General features: G+C 47.5%; 2 protein-coding genes across 5 annotated transcripts; one reads left to right on the top strand and one right to left on the bottom strand.

The window, feature by feature from the left end:
* Window positions 1–112: 112 nt before the first annotated feature.
* LOC142880857 (uncharacterized) lies at window positions 113–9864 on the bottom strand. Of its 2 annotated transcripts, none has more exons than XM_076014828.1 (8): window positions 9298–9864; window positions 8857–8982; window positions 7682–8457; window positions 4150–4287; window positions 3856–3998; window positions 3222–3389; window positions 2816–2924; window positions 113–2291 (listed from the first exon to the last, which is right to left on the bottom strand). In XM_076014828.1, the coding sequence occupies exons 1-8, from the start codon at window positions 9818–9820 to the stop codon at window positions 615–617; spliced, it is 3660 nt and encodes a 1219-aa protein (XP_075870943.1). In that variant the 5' UTR covers window positions 9821–9864; the 3' UTR covers window positions 113–614. The 2 variants fall into 2 exon arrangements, with proteins under 2 accessions (XP_075870943.1, XP_075870942.1); XM_076014827.1 differs by having other exon boundaries at window positions 2816–2927; window positions 9298–9863.
* Window positions 9567–18517, top strand: LOC142880856 (fibroleukin-like). 3 transcript variants are annotated; one of them, XM_076014825.1, is made up of 3 exons: window positions 9567–9703; window positions 12451–16780; window positions 17634–18517. In XM_076014825.1, exons 2-3 carry the CDS (start codon window positions 12943–12945, stop codon window positions 18341–18343), a joined length of 4548 nt encoding a protein of 1515 aa, XP_075870940.1. In that variant the 5' UTR covers window positions 9567–9703; window positions 12451–12942; the 3' UTR covers window positions 18344–18517. The 3 variants fall into 3 exon arrangements, with proteins under 3 accessions (XP_075870940.1, XP_075870939.1, XP_075870941.1); XM_076014824.1 differs by having other exon boundaries at window positions 12451–16792; XM_076014826.1 differs by lacking the exon at window positions 12451–16780 and having other exon boundaries at window positions 9575–9703.
* The last annotated feature ends 150 nt before the right edge of the window (window positions 18518–18667 follow it).

The following is an 18667-nucleotide window of genomic DNA, read 5'->3' as shown; positions in this document are numbered from 1 at the left end:
GAAAATTCGGCGTTCAGTTCACTTCAGGCGACCCACTGGGTCGCAGCATCACCAACGCAACCTGGGAAACGGATGTAATGGTTGTGAGACCACCACCACCTCCACCACCTCCACCCCCCCTCTCCCCCTCTCCCGCTCCCCTGACTCCCGTACATCCCTGCTGGCTATGGTGCCAGCGCCTGATTCGGTGTGGATGCAGCCTAATTCCTATGGTGGGGGGGCAGGAAGGGTTGCCTTCCGATTGGGCGAGTCCGGTACCTAGTGAGTGCTTTGAGAGCGAAGCTAAGTAGAGCACAGGCACTGACACATGGGCCACAGGAAACATTTCATATCGAGCCTACGTACATTCGCTAACAAACGTGACTGAGCTACTCAGCTTACATTCTTCGGCACTGATAAAATATTTGCCAAGTGCGACACAGACCCCTCCACCCACCCCTCCACCCACCCTGCAGTCACGCCGCTGGAGCGACGTGCACGCTCCTCCATCGGAGGGAGGGAGAAACAAATAGAGGTGAAGCCTGAAGGAAGGACGACGCACTCGTCAAATACTTTAGCAACGTCTCAGCGTAAGTTGTACAGTAAAAAGAAGACCTGCGCAGACGTGGACACATTCATAGTGAGAAGTCCTTCTGTGTCTGGGCCGCGTGTGACTTCAGGGGCTGTTTGAGATGCTGCTGCTGCTGCGGCCGAGTGTCCTGGATGGGCGTGGCAGGCTTCCCCTGCACAGAGTCCTTGACTTTTGGTCCTTTAGAGGGCGCCACCACGGGCTTGGAGGAGGAGGAGCCCCGGGAGTCGGTGGTGGTGGTGGTGGTGGCGTGGTGGTGGTGGTGGTGATGGTGGTGGTGGTGGTGAGGGTGGTGCTGCTGGGGGGCCTTGGGCCGGGCGTCCGTGAAGGAGAAGGCCAGCGCCTGGTGGGCCTCCAGCGGCTTGAAGAGGTCAAAGGTGATGAGCGTCCGTGGCTTGTGCTCCGGCTGCACGGGACCAGAGTTGGACTTCTTCCTCTCGTCCTTGGCCACGCCCTCCTTGTCCTTCTTGGCCTCCTTCTTCACCTGGACGCCGGCTGCTTTGGAGCTCGTCGTCTTCCCGCCGGCCGCCACCGCCGTGACTCCACCGCCTCCGTCCCCCCGGTGGCCGCTCTTCTCCTTCTTGCCGTGCGAGGACTTGTGTTTGTGGGCGTGGGCGTGGGCTTCCCGGGCCTCAGGGTGGGCGGGGCCCTGCGTGCCGGCCCGCTCCCGCTCGTGCTCCTTGTCTCTCTTGGCGTGAAGCTGCGTCTTGTCGTCCCTCTGCGAAGGAAGAGGAGGAGCCTTCGCAGCCTCCCTCACCCGCTCCTCCTCCTCCCTCTTCCTCCCATGAGGCACCGGTGTGCCCCCCTCCTTCCCCCCCTCCGCCTTCATCTTCTCCCCCTCCCTCAGCTTGTCCCTCTCTTTGGCCCGCTCCTTCTTCTCCTTCTCCTTCTCTTTACTCCTCTTCTCCTTCGCCCTCTCCTTGTCATCTCGCTCCCGTTTTGCTTTGTCTTTCTCCTTTTTGAAGGGCATGGTGTTGTAAGTGCTCATGATGTTCTCTTTAGTCTTCTCCTTCAGGCCGTGGCTCGCGGTCTTCTGCGGCCTCTCCTCCTCTGCCTCCTCGCCGTCCTTCTTGACCTGCTGCAGTGTTGTTAAGCAGGCCGTGCGCTCCGCCGTGGCCTCGGGTCGGTCGCTCTGCCGGGCCTGGCGAGCTCCTGCCTCGTCCTCGCGGTCCTCCCTCTCGCCCTCCTCGGCCTTCGGCTCCGTCGGCGGCGGTGGCAGGGGGGCGACTCCGTCTCGCTCCGTTTTGAGCGGCGGCTGAGACGGCGGCGCCGACACCTCGGCCTCCTGCTCCTCCTTCTTGATGATGTGCGCCGGAGTCTGAGCAGACGCTCCGTCTCTTCTCTCCTTGTCCTCCTCCTCCGACTTGGCGGCCGACTCAAACTCCTTCCCTTCAGCCTCCTCTTCCTCCTCCTCCTCCTCCTCCTCCTCCTCGTCCTCCTCGTCCTCCTCTTTGATATTGAGCGCCTCCTCCTTGGCAACGCACTTCCCGTCCTCCTCGTGCTCCTCCTCCTTCAACTCCTCCACCTCCTTGTCTTCGTGCTGGTGGTACTGCTTGAGGCGGATGTGCCAGGCCAGGCTGCAGACGGCTGAGACGGTCTTGAACTGGTGGATGACCCCCCGCGGGATGAAGTAGATGTCGTCGTGGTAGAGCTGGATCCTGGCGTAGCGGATGCCCTCCCTCCTCAGCTGGTTCAGCTTGGCGTCATCGATCCACTGCACACACTGGAGGGAGGGGAAGTCTCCAGTTAGCGGCGCTCAAGTCAAGACTGCGCAAATCAAAACGCACCTTGGGCTGCGACGACAAGTCTCGAGTCAACGCAGTCTGTGGAAGTCTTACACGTTTTTCATTGTGAAATTTAGGTCCTCAGAAAAAAATCACTGAGATCAATCAATCAACTTACGATGAATGAATTCATCAATAATTTGCATCCCGAGGAGGAAACAATAAAAGTGTAAAATAACTCAAACATGTTTTATATTTAAAGTCTTCAAAAAAGCCACCGTTCATAAAAAGCACATTTAGAGTTATTTCCTTTGCTGCATGATTACATATCTCGCTCACATGTTGTTCAGTATCTATCTGCAGTGTAGAAAGTGGTAAAGATAGATGTGTCCAAAGGTTTTAACTGGTGGTATGTGTGTGTGTGTGTGTGTATTAAATAATTAATCATAATTAATTGTATTTTTAATTGCATATCAATATTTGAGTTGGCTGTGCAGCCTGGTGCAGGTTGTGGTGGACTCACCTGAGACAGTGGAGGTTCGTGGAGGTCCAGCTGCAGCCTCATGACCACGTCTGGGAAATCTCCAGCATGGAAACACACGACGTCTTTGGTGATCCGGGCCGGAGCGAAACTACTGGGAGGCGAGAGGCCAAGGGAAGGTTTAGCGCAGAGCGTCCAAATCTGACTATAAATAAACAACAGCTGAATATTCAGGGGTGGCTGAGAGTTTGAAGTGCTTAATGGTGATCTATCGTTCAACTACAACACTCAGAGAGGCATGAAATTACCGCTCTTTTCAATGGGTCCAAATAGAGCAGTTTCAATTTGCTATCCTTTGATGTTTCCACTTGGTGTGTGTGTGTGTGTGTGTGTGTGATGTTATGAAGTAAAGCAGCTGAACTGTGTGTGTGTGTGTGTGTGTACTCACTCCTCTCCGCAGCGCACAGCCTTCAGGACTCCCACAGCGGCAGTAGTTTGTCTCTCAAAGCCCTGGCCGATGTGGTCGGCGTGAGCCCTCGTCCGGTCCTCAAACAGCATCTCCCTGGGCTCACTGGTTCTGGGCAGATACTGCAGGTTCTTGATCTCATTGGTGGACCTGTAGTGAATTGGTTGAGTCGTGAATCACTCAAGATGTGTTGAAGCCCCACTGAGAAAATTCACTGCTGTTCAATCATTGATTTTTACCTGATATAACACATTTAAGTTATACAATCTTCAATATGTTTGTGGGATTATAAATCAGAATCAGAATTACTTTATTTATCCCGAGGGAAATTCTTTTAGTCAACTCCAGTCAACTGAGTAATGCACATAAAATATAGAAGCATACAATAACTAAAATAAAAATAATAAAAACAATAGAAAATTAAATAACCGGCTATTTTTACTAAGCGCAAATGTTTTAAGATTCCTCAGTCTCATCATTATGTTTACATTCTTATCAAATATATAATAATTAAAGACAACACTGAATAATTCAATTCAGAAAACACCTGCACCTTGTTGGTATGCTGTTGCTTTGCTATGCTAAGAGAACACCTGAGAACAACTGCTCAACCCACCGTTTCCTCTTGAAGGGTGACTTGGGCATGTCCGCCATGGGGATCATCTGCTCTCCGGGTCGGACCCACATGATGGGGCCGTCGTCGCTGTCAGTGGGGCTCTGCAGCCGCAGACTGGAGAAGGTCCCCCAGGGCAGAGTCCTCTGTGGTAGCACAGGGCCGCACGCTTCACATTACATCGCCACTCAAAAAAAGGGAGGTCTTTCACACCATGGGCCTGCTGCCACGGTGTTTATATGTACACAAAACACACACACACAGACACACGCGCTCAGAGGAATGAGAGCCACTGACCTCTAGGAAGGGGGATTCCTGCAACATGCTGATGAACTCGGGGAAGTAATCTCCCACCTCTTCATCCACAGCACCGACCAGGCTGACCTGCCGCATGGCCCCGGCACGGTACGTTCCCTGGGAGTAGGTCCGTTTCACCTGCAGGGGGAGCACAGCCCAGTAAGCCCGTTTGTGACCTACGGGAAAAGTTGTTCTCTACAAGCAAGGCCTCCAGGAGCGGCGGCGGCTCATCTGTGTATCTGGTGGTCGGAGGGGTGGGGGGGGGCTGACTGAATACTAACATGATTATAAAGAACGGGGGAAGCACCCAGAGGAGAACATGCGAGCTCCACACAGAACAATCTGCTTGAGATGCAGCAGGCAGACAGCAGACGGCTCAGAAAGCAGTGAACCTATTATAGAACCTTCATAGCTACTCAATTTTTTCTATGTTGCCAAAATTTTAGTGATTTCAATTTCCTACAGATAATATACAAAGATTTCCCAGTTTGGTTCACTATATACAGGTGCTACACAAAAAATTTGAATATCGCGTAAAAGTTGTTTTATTTTGGCAATTTAACATAAAAGATGAAAGCAACAAATTTTATTGAGCCATTCCACGCAAATTGACATCTCAAGCAGTTCCTTGTTGTAACTTTGCTGATTAAGATTTTCAGCTTATTAAAACCACAAACCCACAAACTCAGAAAATTATTATAAAATTTTAGTTTTTTTTTTTAAGCTGCAAGACCTGATCAGCAAAATCCAAAGAAATCAAAACTTGAAATATATTGATTTGCATATTATTCCTTTATATAATATGTCAAATTCACCTTTTAAGTTGAATTGCAGAAATACAACAACCCTTTCAGGATATTCTAATTTTCCGGCATAACCAGGACAGGAGGCAGACGGCTCAAAAGAACATCAATATTTATTTAAAAAAAAAAAAAAAACGGAATATATATATTTAAAAAATAACATATCGGCTTGCCACTACACAGTAGCAATTATGCAAATGTTCTATACGTAACGCAAAAGCACGCTTATTCATTGAAATGACTGTCAGAGAGGGAAAATAGAATCAAGCAACACATTCAGGAGCCAATACACTCTGAAAAGGAGGAACCGCCCTGGAGGGTAGCGATGCCACCATCACATCTTCAATGTGCACAGAACTAATGGGCTTTGCACTGCAACCATACCAGAAGCAGAACTTTAAAACTAAACGCTGAGGATGAGGCGTCTGTCGGAACGGAAACCGCGGATTTCTTCGCTCTTGCAGCTTTTTCCCCGGCGCGCTACCTTGATTTCACTGTGTGGAGGCAGCTTAAGTGTGAATACGACAGGTATTGTGCCAAATCATTTCACGCCCCGCAACGAGCCACTGCCGATATTTCTGGCGCATCATTTCAAGAGGTTTATCCTCCATTGCGCTAATGCAGGTGTCACTATACGAAAACACTCAGCCCGACATACACGGCAACGTGAAAAAATGATGACTTTGAATATTTCAAAGTCTCGCCGACTGCAACCGAAACAGTTCCCCCGTGTGGTTTCTTAGCTTCCAGCATGGACGTGATGCATGGAACGCCCCTGGACGTGGCTTTCACCCTGCGGGGGAGATTTATCAGCTTCTTTCCCATTGACACGTGTAGCTCTACTTTATGTATACCTCGCCAGATAGATCCAAACGCTAGAAGTGTTAGCAGTGATGCAGCACTGATCCCTCCAGATAAGACTGTTGCTGGCTGAGAGGCCGACGCTGTGAAAAGTCCCTCGCTGATGCTGCCACCGCCGCGGACCGTTTGATGTTGTGAGCGACAATAAAGAAAACATTCACGGTCAAAGAGCAAATAACGCATGCAAAAATGCATTCTGATTGGTTAGGTTGGTTTTGTCGTGCCCGTTTGTTTTGTTATGCCATGATTGTTACGTTTACATGCGCTATAAATTGCTATCAATTAAAGTACAAACCAAAGTCCGAAAGAAAGTATGAATAAATGATATTTAAAGTGGTCAAATGAGGATAAATAAGTGAACTGTTTTATGATAATAGGTATTCTGACTGCAGTAACGCAGGCCTGTAAATGTTTAACAAGCTGTGTGAAAGAATTTGAAAAAAAAACAGATGTTCGTCTGCAACGCACATAAAAAATGTTGTTGCCCTCTCGCAACTTCATCTGAAAATATTGCACTGTGTCGTACTGTGTGGGCAGTGCAGCAGTATCTATATGAAGGGATTTGAACGATGAACGTCTCTCAGCACGACCTCGCTGCTAAATGAGTGCGTCTTCACTGTTTTAGCGCCACACACAGCCCAGTTTGGACTCAGTTAAAGTCATTCTGTCAAAAAGTCGCGGCAAAAAAAAAAAAGCTTTAGCGTACACTCCTTACTAGATGACTCAGAATAATATTAGTCACAGACATTTGTTTTCAAAAACTAGTAGCCATTAAACGTGTTTGACTAATGTTTGAGGGGAAAGGAGCCAACGCTGGCGGTGGGATATAAGGACAAACACTGAGCTTTCCGTCTCCTCCAGCCAACTTTCAGAACATAGGCAGTTAGACCAAGTTTGAAGTTTGGTTTTTACTGACAACAGCAACAGGATGAAATGCACCATCTGCCTGATGAGTTGGTAGCAGAGGAAGTCCCACTGCCAGATGCACGAGGCAATATCTGATTACAGAGCACTCCAAGTATCAGCACCATCAGCCCAGAGAAAAGCAGGAGCTCGTAGGAAACATTTCCATGCTGGTAAAGGATCCCAGCGTTCAAATCATTCTGGCTTTCCTGACCGCAACTGGTTCCGGCCATTTCCAATAAGCGCCATGGGTGGTACATCAATTCACATTTGTAAATCCTTTATGAATTTTTTAAAAATCTGCGACTGGTGACGTCAATTGGCCTCTGTTTAATATTTAACCCGTCTCAAGAATGGAGTTGGTAGGAAGAACAAATACATTCATGTCATTAACACAGTTTGACCTTTCTGCATTGTGAGGCAGAAAGGTCAAACAATTCCGGGGACTGATGGAGATAACTACAGAAAATGTCTCTGAATGCAGCAGATTACCGGAATTAAATATATGTTTGTCCCACCGAGTGACTCAAGCCAAACATGAACGTCAACGCGACCCAGAGCTACGACGAGGCAAAATGAAACCGTGCACGAAAAAAGCACTCCCGGCGTCCATTCCACTTTTTAAAACTACTTTCATTGGAGAGTCACAGCATCACTTTCCAAGAAACTATACGAATAAACACAACAGTGTGACATCCACCATCAGGACTCGCTAATCCACACAATTTGGAAGATGAAACGCGGAACGGAAGAGGAGATAACTGACCAAGAGGAAAGTAAAGACAGAAGCGACCTTATTAGCGCCACCTGGACAAAGGCTGACACAAGGACAACATAAACCCTCTTCAAACAGGAGGACTGAGTCGTTTTTCTCGTGACAGTTGCCACCGCTTGCACTACAAGCTGACAGGGAATCCACGATGCCGTTAGTGTCAGCGGGGGTGAAGTTTACAGCAAAAACTCACCTGAGAGTGGAAGTTGACCATGGTGGTCGTCTCGATGTCCTTCTTGCCCAGGACCTCCATCTTGACGGGCGCGTTGGGGAACTTGTAGGAGAAGTAGTCCAGGAAGTCTGGGAGGTAGGACGCCGCTCCGTGGATGATCCCCATGACGAAACACGCTGCCTGGGCCTCGTCCTCGCTGAACGACAGGCTCACAAACTCCTCGGCGAAGCGCTGCATCTCGGCCGGGGAGAGGCGGGCGAGCTGCTCGCTGTAGGCGTGGGCCAGCGAGGCGCCGCCGTTGGCCTGCTGCTCGACGTGAATGAGGTGGCCGAACTCGAGGCCGGGAAGGCTTGGCACTGGGGTGCAGTGGAGCGGCGAGCTGTAGCACAGCCGGTCCCGGACCGTGGAGGAGACGGAGGCAGAGGTGTTGGCAGGAAGAGGAGAATCCTGCTGGTGGTGGTGTTGGTTCTGGTGGTGGTGTTGCTGCTGCTGCTGCTGCTGTGGCGGCGGCTGCTGCTGCTGCTGCTGCGGCTGCTGCTGCTGCTGCTCTGCTGTGGGGTTGTGGAGCAGAGCGCTGCTGCTGTTGATGCTATTGTTCGAATTTATCCGGGTGAGAAAGTCGGGCAGGGCCAGATGCACTCCTGAGCACACCGTCTGGCTGGAGCGGTGGTACATTTTGGGGCGGCCGTGCCTCTCTTTCACTCGCTCGCCGTCTTTGTGCTTCTTTTTCTTCTTTTTCTTGAGTTTCTTCAGCAGAAGGTCCTCCTCCGAGCCGCTCTTGGGCTTCTCCGAGGGCTCTGCGTCAGAGAGGCATTTCAACAGTCAATGTTCGCGTTTGACGTCAGTTTAAGCCAAAGATGACGGGAGTCCAAATGACAATAATGTACATTTATAACATCGTATAATGCTCAAGGTAACATCTGGACCTCAGCAAAATGTACATTAACATTGAGACTTTGTTAAATGACTGATATTTTAATGTTCTGATTGACTATTAATACAAATTGTTTACTGCTATTTCTACTGGAGCAGGTGTACAACTTAATAATCTCCATAACTTCCATAAACACTCATCAACCACAGCTCTGCAAGTGCGAGCCGAGTTATCACTGACATGAGTTAAATAAAAATAAATAAATAAATCACACTCATCCAAAATGACACAGTTACAGTATTAATACTTGATCCCTACATACCTTTCTGCGGAGAAACAACCTCCCCGTTCTCCCTCGCGATGTCATGCACAGGTGGCAGCTTGTGATTCTTCCACTCTTTGCTCTTCTCCTTCTTCTTTTCCCGGTCTTTCTCCTTTCCACGGTGATCTGCGGAGAACACACACACACACACACACACACACACACACACACACACACACACACACACACACACACACACACACACACACACACACAGAGTTGTGGTTAAAAAATGCTGCTGCTGCATGGCGAGCAACATCACTGGCGAACAAACATTTCCACGTGTAAATATCAGATCATCTGGGGCCTAATAAATACTGGGGCCTATGGGAGGATTAAAATTATATAACGGTGCCAAAAACACTAAGAGACATGAGTCTGAGCAGCAGTTGTCTATCTAGTGTCAAACAGTTGCAGAGAGTGCAGCAGCAGCGCTCCTACCTCTCTGTAGCATTTTCATGTCGCCGTTCTCGGTCTTTGTATGGCAGCTAGCTGGGCTCACTCTGTCCACAGCAGCGACGGCGACGGCGGCAGCGGCGGCGGAGCTCCGCTGCGCTTCGCCGCCTTTCTCCTTCTCCTTGTGTCGCTTCTCCTTCGCCTTCTTCACTTTGTGCGGCGACGCGAGGAAGTTGCTGATTTTGAAGATCTTCCGGGCCGGAGTGGCGGGCACCACCACCGCGGTGGCGGCGGCGGTGGAGTGGCTCGCCTTGGCCGGCCCGAAACTCCATTTCGCTGGGCTCCCACAACTCTGCTTCCCGTTGTGTTTTTCCCCTGCGCACACCTCTCCGTTCACTTTCCTGTGCTTCAGGCCCTTCTCCTCCAGCCGGACCTTCTTGGGCGTCGGCGGGTAAGTGTCGCTGGAAGACTGCGGGCGGCTCTCCGGCGGCCGCTTGGCTAGTAAGGCTTTGGGGGAATTTGTTTTGCTGTTTGCTGCGAAATGCATGGAGTCCACGGCCTCGGCCATCTTGGAAGTTTCTATTTTTTACGGGTCGGACGTAAGTGGTGCGTGAGGGACAGGCCGGGGGCGGGGCTTAAATAGGCACGTAAGACGCACGTAGGAGGGAGAAGCTTCAGATTGTTTACAGGCTGCGAGCAAAACTGCGCCGCGCTGCTTCCTGGACGACTTTAATGACTCACCAGCTCACAGCATTCGGGCGCTTTCTTATTTTTAACGCTGCACGGGTGAACGATCAGTCATTTAAAAAACTTATTATATAATTTCATGTGTTCATTTTTGTAAAAACATGTTTAATATACAACACATTTATGACATCATATTTGGTATATTTTTGTTTCTAAGTGAATATACATGGCACGTCGTAAAAAGATATTACATTTACACGAATACATATATGACTAATATAATAAATGGGACGTAACTGAGCGACAGCATTTGAATTTAATGAGATTAAGTTTGACCCCAAAATAATGTCACATGACACATTTAGCAGGGTTTGTAATGTGATGTAAATTTGCGTGATTCCAAGCAATCATTAGGGGTAGATTTCCTTTTTTTCTCTCCGTGAAGCACTTTAATATTATGCCGCTAGATGGCAGTATAGTCGTGGATCCGCACGTTGCTTCATTTACCAAATCAACAGCTGTTTTTTGTTCTTTAGCAAAAAAACAAAAACAAAATACACAAAACTAAATGAAAACATGATATTGCGCAATCCTGGTCTACTCAATGTTTTTATTTCACTGCATTCATCAAGCACCATTATTCATTTATTGGCCACATTACGTAATTGAACTTTCGATTGTGATGATGAACTGATGATTTGCACACTTTTCCTCACAACACAGTGATATTGTCTCAAAGTTATCTCTAATGTTATGACAAAACACAGAAACAAACGAAGTTGAGCAATGTTTCTCTGAGATGTTTCAGACCTTATGTTATGTAAGATGCATATCTTCATCAGTCAAAGTCTTAATCTGCCAAGAGGATCAGAACGGTAGTGGAAACATTGTTCCTCAGCTCTGACATTCACTCACTCCTCAGTGAGATTTGTTTATTTCTTTTGACCCATTCTGTTCAGTGAGTAAAGGTCACAGACAGTCACCATAGTCAGTTACCATAGAGAGGAAAACACCGTAGGTAGGACAATGGAGGAAAGGTTATTTTTTTGTAAACATGACATGTGAGGTGGAGAAGCAAAGACAATAAGATTAGTTGGAATCTGACATTGATATCACGGCAATCAATAAAATGAGAAATATTCAAGTATTATTATAATATTATAGTAAATATTGTTCTCGACGTGCAGACCAGCACAAGAGGCTGGCACTGTGCAACAGACCATGTTTGGGTTCCCCCTCAAGTAGGACACTTGTGCACACTGCAGACCTGTCCAGCGACAGCGGCTCCTCCGCCCAAAGAGACGACAGATGAAGCAGTGTGCCAAGTCGTCCTGCATGGCAGGCCAAGTAGGACCCACTGCCAGATGTTTGTTCTAGTCAGAGTGGAAAAAAACACAGTGTTTACACAATCCAGGATGGGGAGTGGGCAGACCCAGCTCACTAGGGGAATTCAAAACACTGTGCACCAGAGGGCATCATGGGAGAAAGAAAAAAGTTGTCCATAAATGGTTAAAGTAAGGACGATAATATTGAGATATACACATTTCTTAATCATCTGCCGCTGTCAATAAAGGGCAGAAACTATGACGTGACAAAATTGATAGTGCACTGCTCTTTATCAGACCCAGCAGTCAGTTCCCAGTACAGCAGGTTATTGTCGAGGCTTGACTCCAGCTGTCTGAGTGCTATGCTGGACCGTGCTATTAAATAAAAACATGGTTCTGTGATTATGAATTGATACGTCCTGGTGTTAAGAGAGGAGTTTCTCCACAGTGTAAACACTTCTCCCACACTAGGTCCAGGGGCAAATTTTGAAGTGCTGAAGTAACTGTGAAAGGTCAAAGGATGCCTCTACTGCCTTTTATCCTGCCAACACTTGTCAAATGTCAAATGAGCTCATAGCTGCATTAGCACAGAAGGGGGCGGAAGATTCCAGCCTGCAATTTAAACTCCTATAGAGCACGCTTGGATAGTTCTGAGCAGTAAGGCTGCTGGTTCTTGATATTGCCTTTGAATTTTGATGAAAACAGGATTTCACTTTTTAAATAAGTCTGATTGAATTGTATGTATATCATTATGTACCTCCGGAACCTGCAGCACTTCTTTCTCCCAGTCATTTTCCATTTCTAAACTCAGGTTTTCTGCACTCATCTTCTGAAAAATTTGGTTGCCTTTGTTGTTCGGCAGCTGAGAAAGTTCTCCAACAACTACCCAGTGCGAGAGACAAACAAAAAGGCCCTGCGGGTCATGTTTCATCACATTTTTTGAAAGGAAAAACAATTTAGTGGTGAATCACACATGAAGGACAGACATATTTTAGAAACACTAGTGGCTGGGATTGCATGCAATCACTCACATCTCATATCCTGTGGCGGGACTGACATTTACACCCCGGGTCTGAAAAACTGAAGCCTCATTATCTAAACTCCCCGCCAAGCAGATGCCTCATTTAGTTCATGTGACTCCTTTCTCTCCCCCGCCCCCACCCCCTTTTCCCCTGACTTTACGTAGGCACAACGAATCAGCAAAGAGAGGAAATCTTACACGGGCTGGCAGTTTGCACACTCTGAACATCGCCTCTTCACGCAGATTTGGCTCCATCAGTTCCAACTTGTTTAGGATTAATATCATCTGAATAAAGTCCGCAGCACATATGTCACATTTCTCTCCACTGCCCTTGGATTTAAATCAAGTGGCCCACGTGAATGATCAGAATTCCTGACTTTCACTACTCAGAACTGGACAGCTGATAGAGCAGAGTGAATGAGGGATGTCACCGGCTGCATATTTGGACTGTTGCATCTGCCAATCATATGTTGGTGGACCTGGCAGGAAGCCTGGGAGGCGAGGATTCACACACGCATATTCATAGCCATGATAGTGCACAGTTTGTTGGAATGCATTTTTAAATGGGGTTTATTATAAAGAGATCTGATTACAACAAGGGGATGTTGAAATGCAGTTCAGACACAATAGCTCACTTTATTAATCTTCAGCCTTTGAATGACTGAATTTACATTTAACCCGCATTATGTTTACTGCAGAAAAATTCATTCACGTAATCCCCTCCCCTCTCAGTTTTTTCCACCTGTTTCCTTCGTTCGGTGTCTCACCCCTCATTCCTCTCCCAGATGCACTTTCCACAAAGCTGCTCCATCAGCTCCCCCTCCCTCCAGCGCCCTGCAATTCTTCCTCTCAACTCACCTCCTCCCTCTCACTGTCACTGTCTCCTCCAGACGAGGTGGGCCGTATTTTACACTCTCTCACGCCTCTCCTTTTACTTTTAACTCTCGTGGCGTGATGAGGTTAACAGCACTGTGTGTATGTGGGACCCTACTGGCCTTTTCCAGCTTGTCCTGGACAGCGGTGGACTCTGATGAAGAAAATCTCCTGGACTTTGGTGGATTTGGACCCTGTGCGGTAACCATGAGACCCGAGGGGCCGTGCAGACAGGAGCAGGACGAAGGCACGTGCCCCTATCTTTTCAGCGTGCCGCCGCTGACTTTTCATTTGCCGAAGCAACTGAGAGAGCTGGAGAACATCGTGGAGGAGGTGCAAAAGTTGAAGGACAGCGTGGACGAACTGAGGATGATGTGCGCGGATTGTACAGTAAGGCAAACCGATGTTGCATGTGCAGGGCAAACAGAGAGAGAGCGTGGAAACCTTAATGTGGGTATGGATGGATATGAGGATGAGAGGAAACACCTGGAGGAGGGACAGAGTGAGGTGGTGCCAAAAGATTTTAACAACAGCTCTCAAACCAAACAGTATAAAGCAGAGCATGTTGTTAAAGGTGATGCTGTCCTGGATAAAAATATTTTCGAAGAGAAAGGAAGAAACAATTGGGAGTCAGAAAGGCCAAGTGATAGGGCGGTGATAAACAAAGAAAGAAAAGTCCAACCAGTGGTGAAAAAAGAAGGGAAGACAGAAGGAGGGAGGGCCAAAGGAAAGGAAAAATCAAAACCAGCAGCTGTGCCAACAGTGGGTGAAAGTGATAGAATAACGGATGTGCTCATAAAAAAGATGGTTGAAAAACAAAACAAAGGGGTGGATATGGACAGGAGGAAAGGTAAGAATGGTAAGGGGCATTCACCAGGGGATCGAGGAGATAGGTTGGAGACTGAGAGAGAAAGAAAGATAATGAAAGATAAAACAGAAGACAGTGGCCGTCCTGTGTGGCGAGACGTTACACAGGAAGCAGAGAAAAGGACCAGAACTGAGGAGGAAAGGGGCCATGATGGAATAAAGATGTCTAAAAACCCTGATAAGCATACAAATAAGGAGCGAGAAGGGCTCAAGCAAGAGAGGAAAAAGGAAATGGAGAAGGGAGCAAAGACGGCGGAGCGAAATAATAAGAAAGCAAAACAGACTGAAAGCATCAGGGGCATGGAAAAGACTATAAAAGAGGGGGTGAAGGAGGATGTCAGGCAGACTGAAAAAGAGATCAAAACAGAGGGAGGACAAATGGTCCAGAGTGTTCAGAGGGACAGCGATGGAGAGTTGGCATTGAGAAAAGTAACGGAGAGGACAGACTTTGCTTCCATCGTCCCGACTGCCTCTGCCATGACTTCACCGCCCAGCCACAGCCCTGAAGACCTGGTCAAAGCCATTAGCCTTGCCTCATCTTCTCCGCTTCCCAGCTCACATTCACATTTGATCTCAAGTATCAGCCAAGGGATGACAACAAGTGTGGACGGGATACATATTGAAAGAACAGACCTTGAAACAGCTGTGATCCCGGAGCGGCCAGGTGCAGAGGAGAACTTTATGACAGTCGGCCGTCCAACAACTACAACAGCAACAACAGACGTATTGAGCACTCTGAGCAGCTCCGGCCAGATACCCAGCACCTTTGCCGGGTCCACAACCAGAACAAGTCCTGAGGAGAGCAGTCATCTCCAAGTTGCTTCAACTGTAGCACCGGCAACCTTCACAACTTCTAATGAGCATTTGCACGCAGGTTCACTGCAGACTGGACTAGCAGACCACAACACAGCTAACAAAGAGTCAAACTCAAATCCTGGCAATCAGCTTTCCACAAGCAAAGGATCAGTGTCTAGCGATCAACCTGCCTCCAAATCTAAAATGAAGCCAAACCTCACAAAAAACAACAACCAACCTGGTGGAGCTCCTTTGTCTGACGGGAAAGATAATCATGGACAAAAGCAAAAACCTCCTTACCATCAACCCATAACCAACCAGACCCCAGAACCTGGTAAAACGAAACCTGATATTTTAATGACTCGCCAAAACCAAAACAGCACTCTGAAACCTAAGTCACATGATGCTGAAGGTATAACCGATCCGAACCTGTTAGTTAATAGAATGCTGAATCCGGATGATTCTTTTCCTTCCACACAGAGACCTTTGTCACATCAAACAGTAATTGATGCAACTGATTCTGGTGAAGACCGTTTAACTGAGATCCTAAATATTGCACAAGACTCAAAACCTGAGGAAAGGCCAGTTTATTCAGTGGAAATTGACATGTCTGGAGGGGCGCAAGAAACACACGAAAACATGAGAAGTGAAGACAAACCTAAATCAGATGAAAATCAGAAATTAAAACATCATTTCACAAAGGTTCTAGAGTCACAAGAAGAATCTAAAATACATGAGACAACAAGCCACAAACCAAACAACACCCAGAAGACTACAACAGGACTTTTGGGAAATCCTGAGAAATATCCCGCACTTGAGACTGAATTTGAACAGGATTCATCATTCGGAACAGAGTTCACACCTGGTCACGGCCCAGCAAGACTCCAAGATCATCCTGTTAAATCCAACAATGACAACCCTGACAAAAAACAAACTGGCTCAACAAGCCAAAACCACCCAGATCTTACAACAGACCAGGAAGGTCTCAAGCTAGAACTTGACCAAATGAACCGAGAGTTTACAACTCTTCAGTCTGAACAGATTTCTGTTCCTACTGCTATTTCTGTACTGCATGAAATCTTTCAAGCAGGAGCCGACAAAACCTCCAGGCCTTTCCTCACTAAAGAGCCACCGACCCAACCTATGGCCAAGCCAGGGGCAACATCTGTTCAAAAATCAGAAGCATCACTTGAAGTGGAGTCAAAGCTGAAGACCGAAACAGATTCCATCCCTCCTCGTATCTCCACGACTACTTCAGGATACCCCCAAAAGGTTCCAACTGACTCGCCACCCACATCTGGCCCTGTAAAACTGATAACAGACGTAACTCATTCCGCAGGGGGAGCAGAGTTCAATGCCCGTGAGATAATCAGTCTGGAGCCAAACAGCTTTGGGAGTGGACCCCTCCCTCGGCACCACACTCTCTCAGAAGGCGTCACCACCAGCCCAAACAGCAGGGTTACATCTGATCCGTGGCCACAAACAGCCACTCAAACACCATCGATCCAAATGACAACGAGACCAAACAGAATCATGCTCAATATCCTCCCAAGCGATGCCCCTGCCAGTGTTTTCAGACCAACTGAGCCAAAACAAGTTTCTAGTGGGGACGCAAGTCTGCAAGATAATTTCCCTCATAAATTGGAGGAGACTCGGCACAGAAAAACTCCAGATCCAGACAGAAAAATGTTCATTCCAGCTCCTTCGCCCAGCGCCCAAATGACCTCAACAATAAGCCCTCACTTCAGCTCAACTAAACCTGCTGTCTCCGGTCCCGAGCTCATGGGTCCCGAAGTTTCCACTGCCAGTACACGTGAGCTGCGAGTCAAGATCAACCAGGTGGCTGCTTTCTTCAATAACAACGTCAGTCCAAATGGAAGACATCCAGACCCAGACAGACACCCAAAAGTGCTTCTCGAAGGCAAACAGGGAGGAGGCTGGCCTGATGGTAAACTACCAAGTACGACTCAAGGCAAGATTATTTATTTTGGATACTAACATAGTGTTTCATCAAACTCCCTATTAAAGAGCATGTCCCTGTGTTTAGATGTGCAGGGAGGGTAGCTTGTGAAGAGACTGAGGACAATGTACTAACACACAAACAACGTCTAAATAAATAAATTAACGAAAATAAAATATTTATCTCAAATTTAAAGATCAAATGGAGAAAGAAATAAAAAAATCATAATAACCTATTCAATTGTGTTGACATAGTTTTGAAACTATGAAAATACCAGGCTTTTGGTGGCATTTTAATTTTTAAAATAAATAGGTATTAAATATACGCTCAGTGATGCTGTGGTCATCATTTCATTATCAATGCAATGGATTTGAATTAAATTCTTTGTTACAAAGAATTTAATGGCCCACCATTTTTTTTGGCCCATCATCTTCTGAGGAGCAGAGCTTCAGTTACCTTCATTTATTGTTTCTGTAACACAATCTGAATTGCTTTGAATGCATGTATTTGTGTCGGATGAATCGTGCAGCGCAACCAACTTCACCAGATCATATTTAGGCAGAAGATAAATGCTAATTAAACTGCTGACTATCCAAGGGGAGAAAATGAATTCTTCAAACTTCAAATCCCATGCCTAAATTCTGTGTGGTGGAGGTCTAACTTTAAAGGCTATTAAAAAAAAAAAACACTAAATATTTACGGTGGAAAAGTGTTTTGTCAGCACCCTGTTGCCCTCTGTGACCTCATTTCACGGTCGCAGCCCAGGTGTCAGATGATAATTTCACCTGCACAATACAAGCCAAAGCAGGCCATTGGTTATCTCACTTAACATCGTTTCTCTCCCTTCCCATAGTGACCATGCTGAAGCGGGACTGCTCCGACTACGTCAACAGGGGTAGCAGGAGTAGTGGGGTCTACCTGGTGACCCCTGACCTCCGCAGCAGAAGTTTCCCGGTCTACTGTGACATGGAGCTGCAGGGCGGAGGGTGGACTGTGCTGCAACGGCGGCAGGACGGCAGCGTGAACTTCAACCGCACTTGGGCCGAGTACCGCTCGGGCTTCGGGCAGCCGGACGGTGGCGAGTTCTGGCTGGGCAACAATATGATCCACCAGCTGACCCGGGACAGAGACATGGTGCTGCGCGTGGAGCTGCAGGACTTTGACGGACAGACGGAATTCGCCGAGTACTCGCAGTTCAGGGTGGCGAGCGAGCGGCTGCGCTACAGGCTGACGGTGGGCGGCTACTCGGGCACGGCGGGCGACGCCCTGCGCTTCAGCGACAGTTACGACCACAACAACAGGCCCTTCACCACCCCGGACAGGGATCACGACCGCTACCCGTCCGGGAACTGCGGGGCCTACTACAGCTCCGGCTGGTGGTTCGACGCCTGCATGGCGGCCAACCTCAACGGCAGGTACTACGTGGGTAAATATAAAGGGGTCAGGGACGGGATCTTCTGGGGGACGTGGCACAACATATCTAAAGAGTACTACCCGACCAATGAGAGGCAGTCCTTCAAATCAGTCAGGATGATGATCAGACCCAAAGGTTTTGTGCCGTGAGCTCGGAGGTGTTCTGACTTCAAAATGTTCAGCGCCTCGGGTGATTCTTACAGTTTATCATACATGTTGTTGTTGGTCTGGATACTATTATTGTTTGCTGACGCCCCGTGGTGAATCTGCGATAGGCTACTGATTTGCTTTCAGAATGCAATTAAAGATTGTGTGTATAAAGAATCAATGTATAATGTCAGAATTACACGCATGGTATGTTTTTTAAAAGCTAGTGTACATATATATATATATATATATATATATATATATATATATATATATGTATATATATATGTATATATATATGTATATATATATATATATATATATATA

This window comes from Nelusetta ayraudi, unplaced genomic scaffold (genome assembly GCF_046127955.1).
Source record: "Nelusetta ayraudi isolate G7.1 ecotype Tasmania unplaced genomic scaffold, CSIRO-AGI_Nayr_v1 ptg000173l, whole genome shotgun sequence".
NCBI lineage: Eukaryota > Metazoa > Chordata > Actinopteri > Tetraodontiformes > Monacanthidae > Nelusetta > Nelusetta ayraudi.
This window is presented reverse-complemented; position numbering and strand designations above follow the sequence as displayed.

Coding starts and splice junctions, on each gene's coding strand:
- LOC142880857 (XM_076014827.1), bottom strand. CDS start 9,820: ATGGCCGAGGCCGTGGACTCCATGCATTTCGCAGCAAACAGCAAAACA. Junction 4,288..7,681: donor TGGTCAACTTCCACTCTCAG/GTGAGTTTTTGC, acceptor CTCCCCCTGCAG/GTGAAACGGACCTACTCCCA. Junction 3,999..4,149: donor AGGAATCCCCCTTCCTAGAG/GTCAGTGGCTCT, acceptor GTGCTACCACAG/AGGACTCTGCCCTGGGGGAC.
- LOC142880856 (XM_076014824.1), top strand. CDS start 12,943: ATGACTGAATTTACATTTAACCCGCATTATGTTTACTGCAGAAAAATT. Junction 16,793..17,633: donor ACTACCAAGTACGACTCAAG/GCAAGATTATTT, acceptor CCCTTCCCATAG/TGACCATGCTGAAGCGGGAC.